This window comes from Haplochromis burtoni, unplaced genomic scaffold (assembly GCF_018398535.1).
Source record: "Haplochromis burtoni strain Fernald_Lab_line unplaced genomic scaffold, NCSU_Asbu1 Contig_18, whole genome shotgun sequence".
Classification (NCBI taxonomy): domain Eukaryota; kingdom Metazoa; phylum Chordata; class Actinopteri; order Cichliformes; family Cichlidae; genus Haplochromis; species Haplochromis burtoni.
In genome coordinates, this window is record NW_024582379.1 from 1,645,165 (window position 1) to 1,660,424 (window position 15,260).

Here is a 15,260-nt window from a genome sequence, read left to right on the forward strand (position 1 = left end):
TGTGTGTGTGTGTGTGTGTGTGTGTGTGTGTGTGTGTGCAGTTAAAAAAAAGGGACTGACGTGTTCCTCCTTCCTTGTTGTCATCCTTTATTCATGCAGATTTGAACCTTGGAGAGTTGCTTCATGACAAGCTGTGAGTACACCAAAGTGCTTTTTTGAGTCCCTCAAATTAGAAACGACCTTTTCATCTTACTGCTTCACAGATCCTCAATTAAAATAGTTTTCATGTCCCAAAGTCATAGTTCAAAACATTGACTGTGCGGAGTAATTATAATGAAAGCTTCTAATGTTTTTGCCACAAGTGACTTTGAATTTAATTGGGATGATATTTGCATTCATTTTTGGATCGGTCCATAAATATTGTCAGTGCTTTTATGTTTTTATGTAGTGAACACAGAAAAATTTTACAGAGGTCAAAAATGTTTTACTTCTGCTGCAGGTTTGGCTTGTTTGAAGCCATGTCAGCTATAGAGATGATGGATCCTAAGATGGATGCGGGAATGATCGGAAACCAGGTCAACAGGAAAGTGCTCAACTTTGAGCAAGCTATTAAGGTACTGATCTCTTTTTCATGGAATGAAAACAGTATACAGGCAGAGATGTAATGTAATCCTAGATGTAATTTTTCAGAGCTTAGTTTCATTTGTTTGTGTATATAAAACACATTTAACCACCTTATTTTGCTCTTTCTTTGTTCCAGGAGGGTGCCATCAAGGTCAAAGACCTCAGTCTTCCTGAACTCATCGGGATCATCGACACCTGTTTCTGCTGTTTGGTGAATTAGCTTTTGCTTCTTATAAGGCAAAATTTTGAAAGTTATGTTCAAGTAATGTGCTGCTCCCTGTAATTCCTTTGTACTGCAGATTTTCTGAAATGTGACTGGATTGGAAAAGCTTAATCTATATTCTGTATTTGTAGCTGTTTTAATGTTTTTATGCCATTTTTGTCTTTAGTAGATTGTAAAATTTGAGAAACACAATAAGCTTTGGCGAGATTACTGATACAGGTCGAGCCAGCGATGACTCAAACTGCGGACTCACTGATCAAGACATATTTATGTATGCATGTTTGTGTTTTCTAATATGTGTGTATATATAGATAACATGGTTGGAGGGCCACTCACTGGCCCAGACTGTGTTTACCTGCCTCTATGTTCACAACCCTGACCTGATTGAGGAGCCAGCCCTCAAAGCTTTTGCCCTGGGCTTGCTGAAGGTGTGTGACATTTCCCGGGAAAAGGTCAACAAGGCTGCTGTGTTTGAAGAGGTGAGCAGTTTTCTGCTGTCAGTCAGTAAATGTTTGGTTACTGTGGTACTGCACGTTTCAATGTGGACCTAAAGTCAGAACAGATAGCAGGTTAAAATCATGGACCAACACAAAAAAAAACAGGTGGGAAAGAAAAAGCTGTGAGTAAGTTGTGTGTAAAAATTGAGATATCTAAAAGATGGAGCTCAGTGTAGCATTTCAGGACCCAAACAGCTTTAGTTTGATTGCAAATGTGTGTTGTTTAAATCTATTTGTTTGAAAAGTTGTTCTCGTAGTAGCCCATTTATAAAACTGTCATATGTCTGAATGGTGATTTTTATCTTATATTTCTTTATGCAGGAGGATTTCCAGGCCATGACCTATGGCTTTAAGATGGCTAATAATGTCACAGATCTGCGGGTGACAGGTATGAAGACTTCCAGTCATAACTGAGTAAGGCTCAATATCAAACTCCAACCTAAAGCATAAAAATGAAACTCTTAACAACCTAAATGATACCATTCGAGTGCACAGGACCACACGTTGAGTAAGTCAGTTTGAGGCCTAGGATTGTGTGTTTGGGACTTTTTGTGGGTAATGCCCTCAGGCAGCATCTGCAGAAATGTAGACGTGCGACAAGGTTTAAAAATCTCTGCCAAAGAACACTTGATACTTTGACAGTAGGCCCTCGTGGTTTTAGCATAAACACACATCCAAGTTTATGAAGCAGTGTGTACACATTGGGATTGGGCTTTAGTCTGCAGCACCAACTACAGTGTAGACAGCTAAAGCAATTACAGGCAGACACTGTAATCATTCATCTCTCATGACGTATTAATCCCTTCAGGTATGCTGAAAGATGTAGAAGATGAATTACAGAGGAAAGTTAAGGTAATTATTCTTGTTGCTTTAAGTAAAGGCCATTGCCATTTCAATGAAGCACTGATAATGCAAAAGCTTTTCTGACATGCGATGTTTCTGGGTTATTTTGTGCTCCGTCAGAGTACGCGCAGTCGACAAGGTGAGCAGCGAAACCCGGAGGTTGAGCTGGAGGTAAGTGAAATCATTCACGCATTTTTGTTGAGTTTTTGCAACAGTTTTTTTTCTAGAGGCATTTTCTTTAACTCCAGGAACAAATTATCTCTGTTTAGCTGTTTCTTTGTAATTTATACCTTTTGAGTCATATCTCACTACCGGCTATATCTCTGTGTCAATAAAGAGTGTGGGACTCACATGACCTCTTAAAGACTCAGCTCTGGAATTTCCAGCTCTTTCAGTTATATAGTTATATAAAGAAAGGGAGGGAAAAAACAAGGAGACCCAAAAATGGACTTTTCTGAGCAGTCTTTAAAAAAAACAGGTGTATTAATAGCTCTGCAATGTTCTCCCATGCTTTGTTTTTTTCAGCATCAACAGTGTCTGGCACTATTCAATAGAATAAAGTTCACACGCCTTCTACTGACTGCACTGATCGCCTTTACCAAGAAAGAGGTAATGCACATATTGACAAAAGCCCAGCAGCAGATAGAGACTGATTCTGTTTACTGTATGCGTTACATATAAACAGAGTTTTTCTTGTGACTACACATGTAGCTGAGGTAATGAGTTACCTTATCTAACATTTTTCCTTTATTTCTGAACAAAAATATGAGTAAATGAAGCAAAATATCTTAAAAACAAAACAAAGACTAATGGAGGAAGTTTGTTTTTTAACAATCCTGATGATTTTCTTCTGAGGATGAAATTTTGATGTGTTAGAAAAACCCTGATGTTTATATATATATAACTGTGATATTTACAAACTATATATACTTTTGTTGATAAGGGGGCTTGTTAGTAAGTGTTTTGTTTTGTGTCTTTATCAGACCAGCTCAGTGAGCGAGGCCCAGAAGCTCGTGGCACAGGCAGCTGACCTGTTATCCCCCATTCATTCCAGCATTCAGCATGGCATCCAGTCACAAAATGACACCACTAAAGGAGGTAGCACGCACATTCACGTTTAATCTGTTAAGTGGAGGAGTACAAGTTAAGCCTTTTTTTGCAATTTGCAAGCCAACAGCTCAGCTACAGCTGCAAAAGATATGTTCAAAAATGGGTAATTAAAGAATTTGAGCATAAAATAATCATTCTGAGGCTCCAGTTGTCCAGTTAAGTCATCGTAAGGGCAACCTAAAGTCCACACTGGATGTAACTTGTCTACACTAACAGTTTTCCTCACACAGAACTGAAAAAATCAACTTCTTTTCATTTACTTTGGTTTGGCAAGTCCTTAAAGATGATTCAGTTACATTTTTTTTTTTCAAATGTGACCTGTGTTCATGTCTCTAATTTATGTTGTGATTAGTTTTGTTCCCTGTGATTGCTGCAGACCACCCCATCATGATGGGATTTGAGCCTTTAGTCAACCAGAGATTGCTGCCACCCACCTTTCCTCGCTACGCCAAAATCATTAAGAGGGAGGACATGGTGGCGTATTTCAGCAAGCTTATAGAGCGCATTAAGACTGTTTGTGACGTGATCAACACTACCAACCTACATGGCATACTGGTAAATACATTTCCTGAGGTTTGTCTTGATGCATTCGTTTTTTATTAAGTTTTATTATAAACAAGCTTTTCAGGACATTAGAAAGTTTCTTCTAAAAACTAGGCTGTTTCAGTTATGCACCAGATGCCCACCCTGAGACAACCCCAAAGGGGATTTGTGTGTCCAGTTGGAAATATGAATTGAAATTAAAGCTGCAAGCAGCACTGAGAGAGCCCGCGCACTCTGGCACCATCGAGCCATGCCCAACACCTCCTGTGCCCACTAGGTGGCGACGAAGTATCCTAGTTAACAGTATGTCACACTGGAACCACCTATTAAAATTTAATCTAGATTTGATAATGATTATAAGCTACTGCGCATTTCCTGTTCCAACTAGGCAGCGCTCAAACTATCACTGACAAATGGTATATCAATCTGTTCAGAGCCAAACTATCATCATGCCTGTCAAGTCTGGTAGAGTTTGTTCAATCCGTTTTTGAGTTACAGCAGTTTCGTGGCGAATGATCGAAATGTGGCGTGTGGCCACGACATCACCCCTTCCTGTTGGGTTTGGGGTGATGGGCCCCTGGACATTTTTGTCCGTCTTTGTATGTTACACGTGTGTACCAAGTTTCATGTCTACAGCTGTTCCAAACCAATAAAATATCTTATTTTTCACCGTGTGCCAAATTTCATGAATTTATGACTATGTTAAGACTTTCAAAAAGGCAATTCATTGGACAAAATAATAATAACAAACAGCCTTCGCACGTTTCATGCTCGGGCTCTAATTATAAAGTTTCTCCCATGATAACTTAAAGATTGTGTTTTGTTGTTGCTGATGTTTTTACCAGGACTTCTTCTGTGAATTCAGTGAGCAGTCTCCCTGTGTGCTCTCCAGATCTCTTCTTCAGGTAGATGAGTACTTGCTTTCCTAAATCTTTCAAATGTACCTGTGGTTTTATTTTGGTGATCCGTGTAGATACGACCTATGCAAATATGAAAAATACTTGCATAGATATAAATACTCCATAGATACTATGGAGTATTTAATAAAAAAGTAAATGAAACTACATTTCATTTTTTTCCCATCAATCCAGACTACATTCCTGATAGATAATAAAAAAGTGTTTGGCACCCACCTGATGCAAGACATGATTAAAGATGCTCTGAGGTACTTTGTCAGCCCACCAGTCCTCTCATACAAGTAAGTTGTGTTTATTTTAAATACTAAATGAGATTAGTCGGTCTGTTGTTTTGTCACTAGCTTAGCTGTGATTTGAGGTTTACAACATGCTTTTACCTGTATTGATTACTTTAACCTTTCTACTGTCAGAGGATAGTTGGTGCAACAGAAAAATATCAGGATATATATGACACAATAATGATATTACTGTAGGCTGAAATGAAACACAGTGAGAAATGAGATATGATGTGATCGGATTTAAAACACTTAATAACAATATCCGTTATAAACTAGTCAAATATCGTAACCACGTATTTAACATCTGATCATCAGTGGAAACATTGAACACACTGATATTGTATAATAAATGATAACAAGTGATTAGATATCAACAGTGATCATTTTAAAACCCCTTGGCCTGCAGTTAAGCTACTGGATACACTTACTCTGAACGCACTGCAGTGTGTGAGTTCTGGTTGTAAACCTCAAATAGACAATTCAGAAGCTAAGCTACAGAACAAATGTCCCTTTGTTTGGCTCAGATTGACCTTGTCACATGTGTTGATGTGCCTCTGTCTGTCCAGGTGTTGTCTCTTCAACAATCACCAAGCGAAGGACTACATTGACTCTTTTGTTACACACTGCTCCAGGGTATGTTATTGCTGTGGCTCAAAGTCTCTATATCTAAGTCATCGTTTATTATATTTGACTCCCAGTAGCTGACTTAGAGGTAAATCGTATGAAAGTAGACATAGACTTATGTGTAATAAAATATAAACATCACAAACGTTCATCCCTATAATGGATTATGTTTATGACTGTTGCATGTATTCATTTTCTCTTGCCACTCATCCCCAACCTGCTGCAGGAGATAGCTGCCCTCTCCCTGAGCATGGTTCTGCTGGAGGTTTCTTCCTGTTAAAAGGGAGTTTTTCCTTCCCACTGTTGCCAAGTGGTTGCTCATAACGAGTCGTCTGATTGTTAGGGTTTCTTTCTAATATTATCGAGTCTTTACAATATGAAGGGCTTTGAGGTGACTGTTTTTGACTGAACTGGCGTAATATGAACTGAACTGAGTGTTTTCCCCATAGCCTTTCTGCAGCCTCATCCAGATCCACGGACACAACCGTGCTCGACAGAGAGACAAGCTGGGACACATTCTTGAAGAGTTTGCCACACTGCAAGATGAAGTGAGCTGCAGCTACGTTCATCCAAATTAGCTGTCTTTGCAGTTCGTGCTACAGGCAGTTTCTCTAAATTCATCAAGCAACCTCAGAACTCTTTCTTTGTGCTCTACAGGCTGAGAAGGTGGATGCAGCTCTGCATAGCTTACTGATGAAACTGGAGCCTCAACGACAGCATCTAGCCTGTCTTGGGACCTGGATCCTCTATCATAACCTGAGGATCATGATTCAGTACCTGCTGAGTGGCTTTGAGCTGGAGCTTTACAGCATGCATGAATACTATTACATTTACTGGTAAGATTGCATGCCTCTGTGAATTACTGGTAGAAGCTGAACTCTCTCTCTCCCACATAACCTGGGTGCAGGTTTGCTGTAAATGAGCATGTGTTTGTTTTGGTTGTAGGTACCTGTCAGAGTTCCTTTATGCGTGGCTGATGTCCACTCTAAGCAGAGCTGACTCCTCTCAGATGGCAGAAGAGCGGATTCTAGAGGAGCAGCTGAAAGGGCGCAGCAGCAAAAAGACCAAGAAGAAGAAGAAAGGTACATTTTGTTGTGTTGCTTTTATGTGAAGCGGATAACCACAACATACAAACTGAAGTCTGATCAGAAATGACCACTTCATTGTAGAAGTGGCATCATCCTGTCGATATTTCTCCAAAGAGCACTGAAGTTATTGTTTCTGATTTTCTTCAGTTCGCCCTCTCAGCAAGGAGATTACCATGAGTCAAGCATACCAGAACATGTGTGCTGGCATGTACAAGGTAGGCATAAAAATAATGGCCTTTATTAGGCCACTTTTGGCACAACAAAGTGTAACATGCCCCTTCCCGGCCTTTCTCTTCAGACGATGGTAGCTCTGGATATGGATGGGAAGGTGCGTAAGCCTCAGTTTGAACTGGACAGCGAGCAGGTTCGCTATGAGCATCGCTTCGCCCCCTTCAACAGTGTGGTCACCCCTCCACCTGTGCACTACATCCAGTTCAAGGTACTGTGTCTTTTTATGGGCCTAATTCATCTTTTCTTTTTTAAAATATTCCACTTTCTTTTTAAAATGTTTCTCCTCTTCTTGCCTATTTCAGGAGATGTCTGATCTGAAGAAATACAATCCTCCACCAGGCTCTGCAGACCTCTATCTGGCAGCTAGCAAACACTTTCAGCAGGCGAAGCTCATCCTTGAAAATGTGCCCAGTCCCGATCCGGAGGTCAGAAAGTCAAAATACTGTGAAATAAATACAGCGGTTTATGTTCATTAGCATTTGTTTAGTTAGGAAGTAAAACTCTTGAGATTAAGACTCTCTTTTACAAGAGAGTGCTGAGCCCAGATGTGTAGCACTAATCTTGCATTCGAGCCAAACCTTATTTGGATGCATGCATGAAGCCCTATGTTTAGCTATTACTAGCTAGATAGATGCCTATATGAACAAATGAGTAAATTGATAAAATACTGCTCTGTCAATCAACAAAACTGAAACACAAACTTCCTAGATGGATTTTATCACCCAGTAAGCCATAATTTTAGTCACATAATTCATCACAGATGCTCCAAAAGGCACCAGCAGCACACACACAGTGCAGAAGGCCAGTTTATAGATTCAAAGTAGTGACGGTGAGGCCTTAAAGATACTGATCTGCTCCAGCTGCCTGTGTCCGAACATCGACACGTTAGCATCATTAGCTCCAGTGACTGTCCCTTGGATTGAACACACTGCTTTATAATGTGGCTGCGATGCATAAAAGCAATGGTGTATGTAATTATCTTGGGGTGGTTTTCAATTTTATACAATGATATCTTATCTGCACTTTTTCTTGTCTTGTTCTATAACCACTCATTACTCTTTGATAACAGGTGAACCGTATACTGAAGGTGGCCAAACCTAATATTGTAGTTATGAAACTACTGGCTGGAGGTCATAAGAAGGAAACCAAGGTAACACATTACTCACATTACTTGTATTATTGTTTGTGTTTGTGTCTGCATTTACAGTTAATACAACTTAGATCTTTTAAGCTACAAACCAAAAGAATCAAACAAATGCATTTGATAATTTAAATAGGAGTAGTTGATTTTTTAAAAAGTACTAACTGTGTACATATTGGTTGCATTGTGCTTCTCTTAATGCAGCTATACATTTCTTTATCCTCAGGTGCTCCCAGAGTTTGACTTCTCAGCTCATAAGTACTTCCCCATAGTGAAGATTATTTGATCCCGCCCCGAGCCACAGGGTGACAGCGTTCCTCACCTGAACAGGTGTGCAGCAGCCCTGACCCAGACCTCGTCCAACAGTTTGTGTGACACATTTAACTGTAACGCCATGCACAGGAGTGTCTGCACTTGACTCTTTTCTCACCTTTCTGAGAGATGAAACCAGAGAACTCACCACTGGACCTCAATGAGTGACAGTATGCACATTTGTATTTCTGTGTGTGTGTTACAGAAGAGCCGATGTGCTTTTGTGCAAAGACCTGGCAGATGAATGCTGCCTGAAGAACAAGTCTTGCAAATGCTTATAAAGAGTGCTGTAATGATAATAGGTTCATATCATTAAATCATATGAAACTTTTTTGTATGTGTCTGCATGTTTATCTGAGGAACAGCGTTGAATCTATAAATGATGTCCTGTTAGAGCTTATTGTCCCTGACTTTATGTGATTACTGGACTAAGTCAGATTGAAAACTTGACAATACAATGTGCAGTCTCTGTAAAACAGAGGTGTGAAGCATAAGGCCCAAGATCTGACAATCTGGAAGAAAAAAATAATTGGGGTGTTTTAGCTGTATTTTCATAAGTTTTGCAGTTTTGGGAAGGATCCTCCCCACAGCCATGCATACTGCACCAACGTAAATATCAATTTAATAAACAATTTAATGACAGAAAGTTGCTGGGTTTTTTACTCTCTACTATTTAATTTATGTTTTGGGGTTTTTTTTAGAATAGAATAGTTTTATTTTGAGGATGTCAAGATAACTAAAATAGAAAAAAGAACAGACAGAAGTATAGACATCAAGTTGTCACAGTATCTCTCTACACAATGTTTATGCTCGAAAAAGAGTAGGATGAAGTTTACACTGACTTGTTCCTACTCCCTTATTTCAGATTCCATAACTTGTAAATCAGTGTTCAGAGTTCAACATATAATCCCAAAATATGAATGTTTATCTATGAACATGTCTACACTCATACAATACACACACAAAACAACTGAAGCTCAATTCAGTTCAATTTTATTTATCCAGCGCCAAATCACAACAACAGTCGCCTCAAGGCGCTCTATATTGTAAGGTAGACCCTACAATAATATATACAGAGAAAAACAACAATCATATGACTCCCCTATGAGCAAGCACTTTGGCGACAGTGGGAAGGAAAAACTCCCTTTTAACAGGAAGAAACCTCCAGCAGAACCAGGCTCAGGGAGAGGCGGGGCCATCTGCTGCAACCGGTTGAGGTGAGAGAAGGAAGACAGGATAGAAGACATGCTGTGGAAAAGACTCACAAACCAAGAGATCAAACTACATTTTTACATTGGCTAAACACCCTGCGATGAACATTCCACTAAATCTCCCCTTTAAATTTGCTTTACAGTGTTTTCACAGAAAACAAAAGACATTCTGTCAGTTAATTTTTTTTTCATTTTTCTATTTTCAGAACAATCTGGGTGTAGCATCCCCGGTTGAAAAGATGGTCTCTCAAACTGACATAGGTTACCCCTCTAGTGGGTGAAAACTTAGCCTTTATGCTTAGTAGCGGTCAGCAGCTATATGCTCCGTAAAACAACAAAATACATATCTACAGGACAAACTTTGTTACAAACCTTGTTCCCTCATCAACCAGGTGCTAAGAAACTGCTTTCGACTCAGTGTTGCACCTTAATAGCCGTTCTTTTTCCCATTCCCGTCCATTAACCATAGAGCACACCTTCTCTCTGTGCATTAAAACTCGCGCTTCTGCCATATGGTTTACGCCACTTGATTTACGGCACCTTGTCGCTCTGTGACTTTCAAAATAAAAGCATTCACTCCAACAATATAATAGCCACTCATAAGTTTACAAAACACTTTACCAAATATTAATGAGGTCATTTACACTCACATAATACATAGAGCTTTCCGTCATTTTAAACGTATATTTCTTACAATTGAGAAAATTTAATTTTCTCAAGCTTAAATATTTTGAAGATCTATCCCTCTGTTTGAAAAGTAATGGTACTCCTATTTTGCAGGCCAGGAACCATCAAGGCCTACCCCTTTTATTTAACACGAGAACACCACAGCCATCATCACACATCACAAGAAGACAAAAATATGTTAATACAGTGCTGCAACAAAGTATTTACCTGCTTCACGATTGATTGATTTTTATTTTATTTTTTTTGCATATTTGTCATACTCATATGTTTTAGATCATCAAAGAAATTTCAGGACAAGACAAAGATTGCCTGAGTAAAGCAATCAAGCATTTGGTTTAACTGACTATGAGTCTTTCTCGTCTCTGGGCGAGAGGGAGGAATTGTGGCCCGCTCTTCTTTGGAAAATTGCCTCAGCCACACTGGAGGGTTTTCAACCATGAGCGGCCCTTTAAAAATCATGCCAAAGCATCTAAATCTGATTTAACTCCGGACTTTGATTAGGCCACTCTGAAACCTTCATTTTATTTATTTTTTAAGCCATTCAGAGGTGGACTTGCTGCGTAACCTAAGAGTGCTTGAGCTTCAAGGGACAAACTGATGGCCGGACATTCTCCTTCAGGATTTTCTGGTAGAGATCAACATTCATGGTGCCATCAATCACAGCAGGTCATCCTGAAGCAGCAAAGCAAACCCAGACTATCACACTACCACCACCGTGTTTGACTGTTAATATGATCTCATTTTTATGCAGTGCCAGTTTTACACTAACTAACAGGGCTCAAACCTTCCAAAAAGTTAAGCTTTCTTCTTCAGTCCGCAGAATAGTTTCCCAGAAGTCTCAGGGATCATCGTGATGTTTTTTTAGCAGATGTGAGGCGAACCTTTGTGGGGTTCACCTTGAACTGTAAATTTTTAAGCAGCATGGACTTTCAGTCTGTCTGTAATTTAATTATTTTTTGGAAAATAAATAAAAAATGATCATTGTACCGTCTCAGGTTTCATCCTCAGTAAATTGAGGAAGCTTGTTGACAGATGATTTCCTCTCAAGCTTTGTAATCAGTATCCAGAGTGAGCTGACTGCATATCCAGTCCTTGAAAAAATAAAACATGTCTCAAAGACAGATGGCCACTAAGTGGCACTGGCTTCCAGAACGTTGTAGAATTGATTTTAAGATGTTATTGCTTGTGTTTAAGTCTCTGAATGGATTAGCTCCGTCATACCTCTCTGACCTTTTAACTAAAAATACTCCAAATAAAACCCTCAGGTCAGCTGATGTTGCTTCTAGGCTAAAAAACAGAGGAGACCGGGCCTTTGTGATTGTTGGGCCAAACTTTGGAACAGTCTGCCCCTTCATATTAAGATCTCTCCGACACTCGGCATTTTTAAAACACATCTGAAAACACATTTTTACTTTTTAGCTTTTAATTGCGACTGAGTTTGTGTTTTATTCTCTGTCTGCGTTTGTTCTACTTTTTACGTTTTTTACTGTGTACAGCACTTTGGTCAACCTGTGTTTTTAAATGTGCTTATAAATAAATTGATTGAATTTAAATTGATAAATCTTATTCAAACGGAGAATCAGGCTTTATTGTAATGTTTGGTTTTGTGCAGAAATATTTTTATTGTGTTACACTTCAGGTACTTTATATTCTAAAATGAGAAAGTGTATTTTTAATAGAAACTACAGTTAAACCCAAATTCTACAGCATAGTCTCAATCATCTTGTATGTTGGGGGTATTCTGGCAGGCACATACTATAATCTGGAGTTGTGCTCATTTAACATAAATGAAGGAGATGATTTATTCTGCCGGCACTCAATCAACCGTGGGTCAGCCTGACATTACAGAACGTCTCATATGAAGTAAAAGGGTGCATGAAATTTGAAAGTGATCACATTTTTATGGAAAACAAACATCTGATATTCAAATGCCTCAAACAGACATCAGATAAGACATGAACTTCAGGTAACCACATCATTTTTATTCATAGATGAAAACAGTGCCAAGCTGTTTATATTGCAACCATACTTGGCTTCAGCTTCTCAGGTCTCTGATCTTTTGCAGTTTATTTTTAAACTCTCAGAATAAATTAGGAAAAATGAGAAATGACATTTTTAAGGGAAACGTATTTCCTCTGTGGTTTACTCATGGATTGTTCAGCATGGTTTCAGCAATCCACTGTCTGTAGTGACAAATATTCAGCATTACAACAGGATTTGCACACTTATCAACAGGGTCACTGACAATTATTCCATGTAAAATGCTGTTGTACTCCACAGCTGTACCAGCATCACCCTGGAAGACATTCAGACAGAGTTCAGAGGTTAGATCGTTTTAAATGTCAGTGTTTAAAGTTTAATATTAAAACCAACTCAGGGTTAATATATCAAACAGTTTGCTTACAAAACAGGACTCCACGCCAGGTTTATGAGCACACATGGTGGTAGACTCATCACTAAAGTATTTACTATCAGGTTTATCATTCTCTCCACACTGAACTATCTCAGTCATAGCGCACTTTAAATTCTTGGGGTTGCTGGTCTCTGAGGAAATAAGATAAAGCATTATTAAACTTATTTCTATTTCCAAAAACTGGATCTAGTGTCTGAGGGTTTCCTTACTTTTCACATCAGCTGTCTTGAAACCCCATCCTCCAATCTGAACAGGATCATTCATATTTGGTTTTTGACACCCTTCAGCAGGAGGAAGCCTGATAGTGGGAAGTTTAGGATTCACATCCTCATTCAGTTTTATCAGCATAATATCATGGGGTTGATCACCGTCTTTGAAGGTAAACTGTTGTTTAGGATCAATGTTCTGCTCAAGATTTTTGGGGGATCCTTTAAAAAGCTTCTTAAAAAAACCTTTAATTTTTTTCAATAATGGTACTTTGTTGTTTAAGCCAATCTTCACTTTGACCAACCTGCAAAAAAAAGAAATTGCTTTGTTTATTTCAGTACATAATATAATAACAACAATATTACTGAACAGCTTAAAACTTGAGTCATTCTGTTTTATCTTTGATTTTCACTTCCCCTTCACTTCGTGCTCCTGATGACACACTAGCTTTAAACACCATTCCCTCTCATTGGTGAAGTGACTCAACAAAAGCTGCAGTTTCTTACCGTTCGGCACAATGAGAAGCCGTGATGACCCAGCGGGTGTTAATCAGAGCGCCTCCGCAGGTCATGCCCCCCTGAACAGAGTCTATCTGGACATGATACTGCCTGTCCTCATTACAGGATACTCCCCCAACAATCCTCTTCTCAATGTCTCCTGATGCACAACCTGACACGAGGAGGGAGAGAAGGGTGAAAAGTGCACTCGTGCTAAATAATTTCTTCCTTTTAAAAACGTGAACGTAGACAAGAATATGAAGAAAGACAACTCACCAGCGAGCACAAAAACAAAGACAAAGGAAAGCATCATCCTGGTCCCTCTGGATGTGGGTCACTTCAGGTGACCAAAAGTCTGATCCCGCATCTTTTTTATAGCATGAGCCAAGTGGTGTGAGATGCCTAATATGGCAGTTACATGTACCGTTAGGGTGGGACATGCAGAGGATTGGAGAAATGGGAAGGAGTGTATTTAAAATACTGAACAGGTTTTTGCATACCAGCTGCACCTCTGACCTCCTGAACTAGAAGAACCAGTTTGGAGCCCCTTTTTACCTCAAACTAAACTTGTGGGATTCGTTTCATTTTTTAAAGAATTTTTCAAACTTTTAAGACAGGCCTTTTTAAATTTATATCACCTTAAACTCTACACTTCAAAATAAAATAGTTTAGCAGCCTTGTGCTTTTTCCATGTAACTTAGAGTATATTTATTGCAATATATGATGAATGATGATTTGATTTGGGCTTAAATTAAAAGTTAGTTCTTTATATCACATTGGGTGGAGATACTTAGTTTCCCACTGTCTCCCTGGAAAATCCTGCTAGAGATCTGGGTCAATTAAACACTATCCACTTATATAAAAATAAAACACTTAGAATTATGGTATATATGACAACATGCTACTGAAGTCATCCTCCAAATGTATTTATTTGTCAATTAATTTTTTAATGCTGTACTGTCTGGCAGCTTTTACAGTCAAAATTCTGATCTGAATGTAGTGTTGTGCCAAACACTCTTGGGTTTTCCAACATGAGCTCTATAAATGTTCTATAGACTGCTTTTGCTCGTGTATGTATTTCTTTTAGCTGTTTATTTATTCATTTCTATTAGTGTTAGTTCAATTATTTTACTATATGTGTCATAGTATCCTCCACATGTATAATTACTTTAGTAGAGGTAAGCCCAAATTATAGGCATACCTTTTATTTTATATTGGAGTTGCCTGCTATAGTTTTATATTGTATTTTAGGTCAAAGTTAAATGGAGCTGCTTAAACAGCTTAATAGCCCAATGTATGAGAATGTATATACAATATTCCTTTAGTTGCTTTGGAACCCATATCAACATATCCATAGTATTTTGTATATTCAGAATCATGAAGAGATACTTATACAAATGCTTAACCAAATCCTTTGTAACCAAATGCGATCAAGCTGATACTGTTTTCTGTTATTGTGTATTGCTTCTTATTGGACTTTCTGTTGAACTACGTGCAAAAGTTATAGTTAAAATGTGTAAAACATGTTTTTAAAACCCAGTCTATTCAAAAACAGTAATTGTTGTAACGAGAAAACTTGTGAACTTAATGTTTGATGATAAAGTGAAGACTACTCAGTAGCCTTTTGAATATACAGTATACAGCTAAGATACTGAACAGGTCCCGAGGACCCGAGCTTGAATGATAGACCGCCCACAGGCGCGAGTGGGGAATTATTATTTATTTATATATACATATATATATGTATATATATATACATATATATACACATATATATATATGTATATATATACATATATATATGATGGCCCCAACTGACCGAGTGCTCAGTGAATACCTCAGGCAGCAGAAACCCAAGAAAGAGGAGGGAGACG

General features: G+C 38.6%; 2 protein-coding genes across 2 annotated transcripts in view; one reads left to right on the plus strand and one right to left on the minus strand.

The window, feature by feature from the left end:
* Positions 1-8,702, plus strand: part of naa35 (N-alpha-acetyltransferase 35, NatC auxiliary subunit) — an 11,340-nt gene extending 2,638 nt beyond the window's left edge. The window contains exons 3-23 of the mRNA XM_005916185.2: positions 100-133; positions 440-554; positions 701-775; positions 1,099-1,266; positions 1,606-1,672; positions 2,093-2,136; positions 2,248-2,298; positions 2,653-2,736; positions 3,111-3,225; positions 3,614-3,792; positions 4,626-4,685; positions 4,872-4,978; positions 5,542-5,608; positions 6,049-6,147; positions 6,257-6,435; positions 6,545-6,681; positions 6,835-6,902; positions 6,986-7,126; positions 7,221-7,343; positions 7,988-8,068; positions 8,286-8,702. Of these exons, the coding sequence (XP_005916247.1) occupies positions 100-133; positions 440-554; positions 701-775; positions 1,099-1,266; positions 1,606-1,672; positions 2,093-2,136; positions 2,248-2,298; positions 2,653-2,736; positions 3,111-3,225; positions 3,614-3,792; positions 4,626-4,685; positions 4,872-4,978; positions 5,542-5,608; positions 6,049-6,147; positions 6,257-6,435; positions 6,545-6,681; positions 6,835-6,902; positions 6,986-7,126; positions 7,221-7,343; positions 7,988-8,068; positions 8,286-8,345 (2,054 nt within the window). The 3' untranslated portion in view covers positions 8,346-8,702. The remainder of the gene's footprint in view (positions 1-99; positions 134-439; positions 555-700; positions 776-1,098; positions 1,267-1,605; positions 1,673-2,092; positions 2,137-2,247; positions 2,299-2,652; positions 2,737-3,110; positions 3,226-3,613; positions 3,793-4,625; positions 4,686-4,871; positions 4,979-5,541; positions 5,609-6,048; positions 6,148-6,256; positions 6,436-6,544; positions 6,682-6,834; positions 6,903-6,985; positions 7,127-7,220; positions 7,344-7,987; positions 8,069-8,285) is intronic.
* A 3,629-nt stretch (positions 8,703-12,331) lies between these two features.
* LOC102301278 (kallikrein-15) lies at positions 12,332-15,051 on the minus strand. Its single transcript, XM_005916186.3, has 5 exons — positions 13,663-15,051; positions 13,396-13,558; positions 12,892-13,193; positions 12,674-12,813; positions 12,332-12,565 (listed from the first exon to the last, which is right to left on the minus strand). The coding sequence occupies exons 1-5, from the start codon at positions 13,697-13,699 to the stop codon at positions 12,416-12,418; spliced, it is 792 nt and encodes a 263-aa protein (XP_005916248.1). The 5' UTR covers positions 13,700-15,051; the 3' UTR covers positions 12,332-12,415.
* Between the last annotated feature and the right edge of the window lie 209 nt (positions 15,052-15,260).